The sequence below is a fragment of the Penicillium arizonense genome, assembly GCF_001773325.1.
Source record: "Penicillium arizonense strain CBS 141311 chromosome Unknown PENARI_contig001, whole genome shotgun sequence".
Taxonomy (NCBI): Eukaryota; Fungi; Ascomycota; class Eurotiomycetes; order Eurotiales; family Aspergillaceae; genus Penicillium; species Penicillium arizonense.
The window spans coordinates 1,703,083-1,713,066 of NW_019173278.1; the positions used below are offsets into that span (position 1 = coordinate 1,703,083).

Consider the following 9,984-nt stretch of genomic DNA (forward strand, 5'->3'; position numbering starts at 1 on the left):
TGTTCAATTTCATCGAAGATAGTGGCAAGAAAGAGATGCTATGTACCATTTTGACCCGCTAATCGGAAACCAAAATCATCTTTTGTAAACAAACACAAAAAAGGGAAAGAGAATAAAAAGGATAGACAGTGAGAGAGAGCAAAAAGAAAGTATTAAAGAGTGTGGCAAACAGACAAGACTCAAGATGCGATATGCACGCGCGTAACACGTCTCGTCAATCTTTTATATCCATCATTATCAGTAAGTATATCAACGTCAACATCCAAGTTCGATCCAAGGCATCCAATCCACCAATTCAAATCCAAAATCCATACTGTCAGGCCATATACTACTATTCAAAATGCCAAAACATGGATGGAATCTGAATCCAGATCCATATATGGAAATGTATAAGCACTATGACAGAAATCAACCATAGCGAGCACTCAGACTAGCAAAAGCATCAGGACTATGCCGACCATTCTGCAATCCGCTCACGTCCACGCTTGGCTGGCTCATATGGGTGCGATTGAATGCCGAGGCTGCCGGAGGTGCGCTTTTGAATGGGGAGGGGTTCCCTCCCATTGTTGGGGTTGTTCCAAAGCCTCCAGGCTGGTTGTTCATGCCGCCAATTCCTAGTCCCGACTGTTGCTGTTGTTGGTAGGGGTTTATTCCTGCCTGGGCTGCGAGACCAGCTCCTGAGGTTGGTTGCTGCTGCTGTTGCTGCTGTTGATGTTGCTGCTGTTGGTAGGGGTTTATCCCCGCCTGAGCGGCAAGACCGCTACCGGCGCCTGGGGAGGGCTGTTGTTGTTGCTGCTGCTGCTGGTAGGGGTTCAGCCCCGCTTGAGCGGAAAGACCGGTACCGTTTGGAGCGCCGCCGAAGAATGGGTTGTTGCCTGAGGACTGGGCATTGGCAGCTGGTTGCTGAGGCTGGGGCTGAGGCTGATGCTGGGGGTTTGTCTGGTTCTGTTGCATAGAGGCGTATGGATTCGAGGATTGGGGGAAGGGGTTCATTCCCGTGGATTGAGGCTGAGCCTGGGCCTGGGCCTGGTATTGTTGGGGGACGGGAGGAATATTAGACTGGGAGGGACCCAGATTGTATAAGGAAAGAATGCTGTTTTTGTCCATTTGTCCCGTGGGCTGCGGCATGAGTTGCTGCGGCTGCTGATGTTGATTTGGGTAGCCGCCTGCGCCCTGGGGTGTGGTCGGTGCCGGACCTGATTGAAAGGGGTTGTATGATCCCAGACCAGCATTTGGTTGCTGCTGGGGTTGCTGCTGCTGCTGCCCTTGGAATGAAGGTGAGGGTCCGAATGGCGAGGTACCAAAAGGTGACGAGGAAGACATAGTCGGCATGGTGTTCGCGTGATGAGGCTGGTTGGGAGCCGCGAGTGTTGGCACTTGCTTGGCCATTTGCTGAGCTTGTTGCTGCATGGGTTGGTTTTGCTGCGCAGTGTTAAAGAAAGGGTTCGTCTGCTGTGCACTCGGGTTTGGATATGACTGGCTGGCCAAGCCATTCTGTAGCTGCTGCGGCTGCTGCTGCGGCGCTGTCTGGGCAAAAGGATTGTAGCTATCCATTGTCTGGGGCGAAGCGACATAGGAAGACTGTGAGAAGGTTGCCGTGACGGGGGGCGTGTATGGTTGTTGGTACATGGGCTGCTGCATGGAGCTTGCCTGGTTTGGATATCCACCGGTGGAGTGTGGGAACAATGGCTGGGAAACCTGCAGGTTCTGGAACGACGATTCCAAGGGTTGCGCAGAGGCGGGAGTGAGGGTTGGTTTGTCAAAAGGATTGTAAGAAGCGGTCTGGGGTTGCGATTGCTGGGGGACTGGATTCGACACGGCGCGGTCAAACGGATTGTTGGATGTCTCGGGCTTCGGGGTCACCGCGCGCGCAGATGCGCCATTGCTTGCCGCAGCAGGAGTTCTGGACCTTGATGTAGGGTTGCTTCCCTCGCCCAACCTGACCAGTGTTTCGACTGCCCGGTCTAAATCTTCATTCAATCCCTTGAGAACCATCTCATTTCGTCGGTCATTGGTGAATCCCATATCCTGCAGTGCAGCCATTTTAGATTCAAACGAGGCGGTCGTCACATCGGCGACAGGCGCACCAAGTCCCGTGGTCCTCCTGGATGGCAATGGCGGCGGTGGTGACCAAGAACCACTGTCTGAAGTTGGCGATGTGACCTTGGGCTTGTTTCCGAATCGGCGGAGGTTGGATGTGGAGGACGAGGACCGGAGACCGAACTTGAAGAACTTGCCAGACTTTGGGGGCAGCGGCGGAGGAGATCCCTCTGGAGATCTGTCATCATAGTCCCTTCTTGACAGCTCGGGTGACCTGGTCCTGGGGTTGGAATAGCTCGAATCCTCCCGGCTCGGGGGCTTCGGCTTTCCATTTTCCAACGAACGGTATTGATACTTCGCTCGAATGTGCCGCTCCATGCACGCATCGGCCTCATCGATATCGGTCGGAATTGGAGGCTTAATGTTTCGCGGGTTGTAAATCTTGTTCATAAGGATGTTGCCATGCGATTTCATGTTCTAGTAAAGCGCGCTCTGTCAGCTCGTGGTCGTGCCGGCGGTCCGACTGCACTCACATCAACCTGCTCCGAGGACCAGCTGTCCATGCTTAAAGACTTGATCTTGGAGATATGTGTGCCCAGCTTTCGATGCAGTGCGGCGCAGCGCATGCAGAGGAAGATACCCATCTATCGGAGACGAACGGTCAGTTTGCGGATTCGATCGGAGGTAAAGGCGATGACATACATTCCAACTTGCCCATCCTATCAAACAGTTAGTGTGTGATCAACAATAGTGACGCGGGGGACAAACCTGGGGTCAAGGCATCGCAATCGGCACATCGGTCATTGCCAGGAACGGTGCGGATCAGCTCTGTCAAGGCCTTTTCATTCCGCTGCTGCTGGCGCTTGCTGATCCCATTGATGCCGTTTGGCATGGTGAAACAAAAAATACAAATTACAAGAAAGAAGGAGTGGCAGAAATACAAGAGAAAAGAGTGGAATGGATAGGGGAAGAATCCAAGTTTCCGAGGGGCGGAGAAGATCAACCACGCAGTGTTTGGTTAACGTTAACTTAACGTTAACGTTAATTCTTGCTAAGCATTTCTTTTTACTTAGGTACGCTCACAATGCTGCTATTCGCATCTTGATTTCTGCTTGCTTTCCCCGGCGGGCCTGCACCGTGTCTTCTAGAACACATCTAGAAGCCCGCAAGATGGGCAGATTGGGTAGATTGGGCAGATTGGGCAGCTCTGAAAGCTTTGACAACTTTGGCGCTTTGGTTTACTTTCATAAAGCATAAAGAGCTACAATATAGGGATGTCCGGGCAGCAATGACTGCATCTACCATTGCACCAAAGGAGCCGAAGCCCCCCGATACCGTCGAAAAGTACTAATGATGCCCAGGAGTTTCATCTAGTACGCCAATATGACCTGCCATCCTATGATATAAAGGAATTGGAGGTTGATTATGCGTTCGAAAAAGTGTAAAGAAGAAAAAGAGCCAAACGCGCGAAATTTTCGATACAAAAGGTGGTGTAAGTCAGGTGACCGCACTAGATAGTCACGTGCCACATAGGCTAAGACGAATTTTCTGTCGATGTTGTTTCTTCCTCCTCAACCATCACTGAGTTTGACAACTTCAAGGGTTCCTTCAATTTCTTAATGTCAGGAATTGGATCAACACTTCAAGTTGCGCAAGCTCATATGTAACCCCCACATAACCCGCGTGGTGCCTTCTTGTGGCACTGGACGTCTCTTGGGTGATTTTTTAATCGTTCGTTCGTGGCATATCAAAACCAAACAGTTTTTAGCAGAGCTGCGTCTACTCCACCCTGGTGTTCGTATCTATCGAACAGCAGGACTTTTTTACGACGGACATCCCAGATACTCAATGAATTTTTATTCCTATTTACACATTGTCTCAACTTAAGACCTCTAGCCCATTTACAGCCTTCAAATCTTACCATATACGCCTCCTGTCTTCCATCCTTCCTCTTTGTCCTTGCCCTTCCGGGCAATTAGTTTTCTCCCGCAGATTCGACATGTAAGGCAACCAAGTGCAATACAGAGGCGGATGACAAACGGCGCAGACTCGTCTTGCACAACCCATGTACGACCCGACAGTGCTCTCGAAGCCGCTAAATACTTCTGCAAGGTACCTATAATTGCCTGTTGGTCGCCTGCCTCTATCACGTTCCACTCGGCATTTTTCCGGATGTCCGCCATAGCCAGAAATATATTACACATACTGTACCTGAAATATCGCCGGATGTCAACAACTCTGGGCAGTGCATACTGGTGGTCAGGCTCAAGACCGAATCGTTTTGGTTTAGAGAGCATATCAGGATTGGCATTGGCAAGTATGGCACGTTGTGGTCTATTTTCCGACGTAGATCTATCTTTTTTGTTTCAAAGAGGTGGTTTGTAAGATGCGAGAGCCTTGTTAATTAAGTTATCCTATTCTGAAAGCCGATTCCTATATGGGGGTTATAACAGTTTCACCTCTGAGTACGGAGTAGCAATGGCTCTTTTCAACTCATGTCTCTTTCATCTCTATTTAGGTAATGGCTAATGAAGAAAGTCTCCAATTCAATCCAACTGAATATATTGTAGCGACGTAGTGAACATCAATTAGAACCATGGTAGAACCCCTAAGACATAGATAAGACAGATTTTGCACCATGGAAGCTATCTATAATAATAAAATAGCTTATCTACATGTATATAGATGCAAATGTCATGCATCTAGACTGCCGTTATTAGTGAGCGGACCAGACCGATATGTTCAGTAAGCTGGAGGGGGTGGTGGGTCTTGGAAGGGCGCAATTGGCCAAGCAGAGTCTTGCTGTTAATAATGCCATCCGAGGGCTTGTCTGTCTCCGAAGAATATATGAGCAAATGTTGTTGATTTTGCTAGTATACAAGGTCAGTTTGGGTAAGTATACCATCTGAGTAGAAAGCGACCTTTTAAGCGAAAAGATAGGGGCTATGAGCAATAGGTAATCGGCCGTGACAGCCCGGGGAGCAGAATGCGGAGTCGTAAACGCCGAGGCAAATCGCATATGTGGCCCGCTTGATTGGCTGTTCCAGCAACTTCTATTGGAGTATGAGTAGGGGAGTCGAATGGAAATACTTAGGGCTCCCGGTTCCTCCCTCTTCTCGTACCTGTACCTGAACTCTCTCTGCTTTCCTTTCCTCTGCAACCCATTAGACTCCGTTCATTTCTTACCGTACATATCATACCCTCCTTCACAATGGCTTCGGCTGCCAGATCTGCATCCCGGGTTTTCCTTCGCTCGACCCCGGCGACTTCCTCCTTCCGTCCTGCTGCGCGCAGCACCCGTTTCGCCATCCCCCAGAGTCTCCGTGCCTCTGCCCGTCGTGGATATTCTTCTGAAGCTGGCTCCGAGAAGTCCTCCTCCTCCTCCACTGGCATCTGGGCTTTCGGTATTGCTGCTCTCGGTGCTGGTGGTGCGTACTTCTACCTGAACGGCGCCTCCCCCAAGGGCCCCTTCGTCCCCACACAGGCCGACTACCAGAAGGTGTACGACGCCATTGCTCTCCGTCTCCAGAACGAGACCGACTATGACGACGGCAGCTATGGTCCCGTAAGTTAGGCCCACAGGCTTGCAATTCAGGCAGACAGCTCACGATTCATCTTCACAGGTCCTCGTCCGTCTTGCATGGCACGCCAGCGGTACCTATGACAAGGAAACCGGCACCGGAGGTAGCAACGGCTCCACTATGAGATTCGCTCCCGAATCTGACCACGGCGCCAACGCCGGTCTCAAGCACGCCCGTGACTTCCTCGAGCCCATCAAGGCCCAGTTCCCCTGGATCACCTACTCCGACCTGTGGACTCTGGCTGGTGCCTGCTCCATCCAGGAACTGGGTGGCCCCACGATCCCCTGGAGACCCGGCCGTGAGGACAAGGACGTCGCCGCCTGCACTCCCGACGGCCGTCTGCCCGATGCCGCCCAGGGCCACCGTCACATCCGCGACGTCTTCGGTCGCATGGGCTTTGATGATCGCGAGATGGTTGCCCTGATCGGTGCCCACGCTCTGGGCCGCGCTCATAGTGACCGCTCTGGCTTCGATGGTCCCTGGGACTTCAGCCCTACTGTCTTCAGCAACGACTTCTTCAAGCTTCTCGTGGAGGAGAAGTGGAACCAGAAGAAGTGGAACGGCCCTACTCAGTTCACTGACAAGACCACTTCCACTCTCATGATGCTGCCCACTGATATTGCCCTGATCAAGGACAAGGCATTCAAGCAGCACGTTGACCGTTATGCCAAGGACAGCGATGTCTTCTTCAAGGAGTTCTCAGATGTCTTTGTCAAGCTCATTGAGCTTGGTGTGCCTTTCCAGGTCAAGCCCGAGGACCGCTTCGTCTTCAAGGCTTCCGAGTAAGCGAGTTGCTTTGGAGTTGCTAAACAGTCCTTTTTTCACTTTTCTTTTCCTGTCTTGATATCCGAGTCGACTGCTCACAGAGATTTCTTCTCATTTTGAATGAAACACTAGATTGCCTTGCATTTCGCATCTGCATTTCGTCGTAGTGATTACCGCATATTCCTGAGTAGAGTATAGCACATTAGATTGCCAGCATGCACCGCGACTCTGCGTAGATTAGCCGTCACCCATAATGATAGAAGAATAAATTGTACCAAGATAAAGGAGAGTAGATGAGAAGGTGAAAGGTGAAGGGAGAAAGAGCACGAAGGGAGAAGAGTATGAAGGGAGAAGAGCATGAAGGGAGAAAGAGCACGAAGGGGAAGTATGGGTCCGGCAAGGCCCTCACCCAAGTGACGTGCGCTCCGCCATTTTCATTCTTCAAAAAACCCAATCACCCCGCTTTCCACCAGCCTACCCCAGATTCTCAGGGAAATCCTGATATGCACGCGGTTAGACCTCTTCGCTAGACCTCGAGGCGTCACCACTACCCAGCGCGCACCCCTAACCGGGCCGCACGAGGACCAGGCGCAACACGGGACCAGGGCAACCAGCCAGAACACACCACATCCCAAATCGACACGGCATCCGCTAGACAACAAAGACAATGGCTCCTCTTGGCGATTTCTACGAGATTCTCAGTCTGCCATTTATGGCATCTTCAACCGGGACGGTCCTCTCCAAGCAGCAAATCAAGCTTGCATACCACAAAGCCTTGCTAAAACACCACCCGGATAAAGCGGGCGCTGTCGCAAAAGATGCAGGTCTGGACAGTCCGACTACGTCTCCCTCGACGTCTACGTCTAACCATCTCTTTCGTTCGACCGATTCCCCGCGACAGCCGTATACCATCGACCAGATCACCACCGCTTACAAAACACTATCTGACCCCCTCCTCCGCGCCGAATATGACCGCTCCCTTCGTCTGGATAGGGTAAAGGTTGCAGAGAAGTCTGGCGATTTTTTCCGTACTGGTCTAGAGGTTGTGGATTTGGAGGATCTTGCCTGCGACGAGGGCGAGGATGGGGACTGCTGGTACCGCGGTTGTCGGTGTGGTGATGAACGGGGGTTCTTGGTTAGTGAAGAAGATTTGGAGAGGGAATCTGAGCATGGGGAGATTGTTATTGGGTGTCGGGGATGCAGTCTCTGGTTGAAGATTCTTTTTGCTGTTGAAGGGTGAAGCAGATTTTGAGTTTCTGGGATAATATCTTCGCTCTGTCTGCTGCAAGCCGCAGCAAGCAGGGTTCACATCTACCAACTGGCTTGGTCTGCGCTTCCGGGGGTCTGCTGGGCTGAGCAAAATATTCGGGCGGATGCTGTTGCAGCGTCAAGTCCTGCTCGTACGGCTCGTCTCGCTGCGGGTTGGGCGTCAGATTTTCTGGGTCGACGCTGCAACGCCTACCAAGTGTGAAGATTGGCCGAGGTCCATTAAGAGACTGTTCTCGTCTGTCTCGTCGCATTTTAAATCGGATGTGACTCGAGCGCTCGGTGCAGTTTTGAACCCTCCTGGGGGATCCCACAGCTGCCGGTTTTAATTCCGACTGATGTCTTGGTGAGATTAACTGCTGTGTTATATAGCTGTAGGTTAATCTTAAATCTGGGTACATATGCTTATTGCGAATTGATTAAATACTTTCGTAAGGCTATACGTCGAATATATCGAAATATAATGGATAGACTTGGCCTGCCGTTACAACCGCGATATATATCCAGCCAAATATGTAGGCAAACACCAATTTTCAATAAACTCAATGCTCTAATTTCACCTAAATCAGATCAAACCACTCAACTCAACTAGCAAACAATGTTCAAATTACTCCAGCATACCTAGATAGCCCGGGGTGGTTGATAAGTTGATTATGTAGAGGGGCTGATGACATATTCGGAGGCAGCAAAACACACCTCTTTCCATCCACCTCCATCCCTCCTCCCACCCCAACTTCACCATGTCCGTCGTTGAGATCTCCTCAAAGGAGCAATTCACCTCGCTCCTCAGCGCCTCTCGCCTAGTCGTCGCTGACTGTAAGTTCTCCCGATGCTACCCCGCTGACCCTGTATTAGCAAATCGCTAACCTGGGCTTGATACCATCAGTCTACGCTGACTGGTGCGGACCATGCAAGGCTATTGCGCCAGCCTATGACTCGCTGGCGACACAGCTGTCCCGCCCGAACCAAATCACCTTCACGAAGATCAATGTCGACCACCAACAAGACCTCGCCAAAGCTTACGGCGTCACAGCGTATGTACACTCTACAGGAATTAGCCCAGCCAGAGCCTACCAGACACTACAAGACAAACCATACAACCTCTGAGTCAATACTAACAACCAGATCCTAGAATGCCAACCTTCATCGTCTTCAAGAACGGCCGCGTGAACCAAACCGTCAAGGGCGCCAACCCCGCACAACTGAACTCGATCGTGCAAAAGCTCGCCTCAGAAGCAAGCCAATCTGACGACGCTGGCGCCGGCGAAGGAAGCTCAGGCGAGGCCTGGATCGGCGGCAAAGTGGCCAAGGGCTACAGCGACATCACCGACCAAGTCGACCCGAAGGGATTGGAGCTGCTGAACCGGGACACGGAGCTCGCAGCCCCGCGCACACTGTTCAGCACATCGAAGCCATCCAGCCTGGCTGGCAAGGGCAAGAACAAGGCGGAGAGCAGCTCCGCGGATTGGGTAGAGAGCGACACGGACGAGCAGCTCATGCTGTACATCCCCTTCCAGTCCACGCTTAAGGTGCACTCGCTTCAGATTACGTCGCTTCCGCCTGCGGACGGCGACGACGAGACTCCTATGCGGCCAAGGAATATTCACGTTTACAAGAATACGGCTCATGTGCTTGGGTTTGATGAGGCGGATGGGATTCCACCTGTGCAGAAGGTGGAGATTCAAGCTAGGGATTGGGATGAGAAGACTGCGACTGCGACTGTTGGATTGCGGTTTGTCAATTTCCAGAATGTCACCTCGCTGGTTCTCTTCTTTGTTGATGGTGATGGGGATAGTGAGAAGCTGCGCGTGGATCGGATTCGGGTTATTGGTGAGGCGGGCGAGAAGAGATCCATGGGCAAGTTGGAGAAGATTGGTGATGAGCCTGGCGAGTAAACATAGACAATGCTGGATAAAAGAATTCTACATGACCGCTTAGAGCTTGGAGCGTGCTTTGGCAGGTCTCGACTCTATCAAATCAGGCCAGAGCCAGTCTTTTGAGTACCAAGTACAGCATTGTTTACAATAATGAAAAGCCGCACAGAAGAGATTCCACGTCAAAAAGATCATATTCACTAATAACTAGTCCCGGAGGGGAGATGTTCGATCCCAAACCAAAAGGTCTCATCCTAAAGAATCAGAAAGACCTATAAAGTAAGAACCGATGTGCAATTCCTTTTCTCTGTGGCACAACTGACACCTGGGTAACATCACTGAAGGCCAGACAAATGACCGTGGATGTCCAGGCAACACGGGTAATCCTTAGTTGCGCCGCCGCACGAAGAAAAAAAGAAGAAAAGAGGAAAGTTGCCCGGCGATTTCGAGCTTTTATG

The 9,984-nt window shown here is 51.3% G+C and overlaps 4 protein-coding genes across 4 annotated transcripts; 3 read left to right on the forward strand and 1 right to left on the reverse strand.

The window, feature by feature from the left end:
- Positions 1–408: 408 nt before the first annotated feature.
- On the reverse strand, positions 409–2,932 carry PENARI_c001G06799 (uncharacterized protein; the record flags this gene model as incomplete). The annotated part of the gene is made up of 4 exons (XM_022626665.1): positions 409–2,517; positions 2,574–2,684; positions 2,743–2,759; positions 2,809–2,932. The coding sequence occupies 4 exons, from the start codon at positions 2,930–2,932 to the stop codon at positions 409–411; spliced, it is 2,361 nt and encodes a 786-aa protein (XP_022493078.1).
- A 2,319-nt stretch (positions 2,933–5,251) lies between these two features.
- PENARI_c001G00482 (peroxidase) lies at positions 5,252–6,407 on the forward strand (the record flags this gene model as incomplete). Its single annotated transcript, XM_022626153.1, has 2 exons — positions 5,252–5,605; positions 5,664–6,407. 2 exons carry the CDS (start codon positions 5,252–5,254, stop codon positions 6,405–6,407), a joined length of 1,098 nt encoding a protein of 365 aa, XP_022493478.1.
- A 646-nt stretch (positions 6,408–7,053) lies between these two features.
- On the forward strand, positions 7,054–7,626 carry PENARI_c001G07646 (uncharacterized protein; the record flags this gene model as incomplete). The annotated part of the gene is made up of 1 exon (XM_022626734.1): positions 7,054–7,626. The coding sequence occupies one exon, from the start codon at positions 7,054–7,056 to the stop codon at positions 7,624–7,626; it is 573 nt and encodes a 190-aa protein (XP_022493146.1).
- Positions 7,627–8,392: 766 nt separating this feature from the next.
- PENARI_c001G05318 (thioredoxin-like protein 1) lies at positions 8,393–9,547 on the forward strand (the record flags this gene model as incomplete). The annotated part of the gene is made up of 3 exons (XM_022626546.1): positions 8,393–8,468; positions 8,539–8,686; positions 8,785–9,547. 3 exons carry the CDS (start codon positions 8,393–8,395, stop codon positions 9,545–9,547), a joined length of 987 nt encoding a protein of 328 aa, XP_022493143.1.
- Positions 9,548–9,984: the final 437 nt, after the last annotated feature.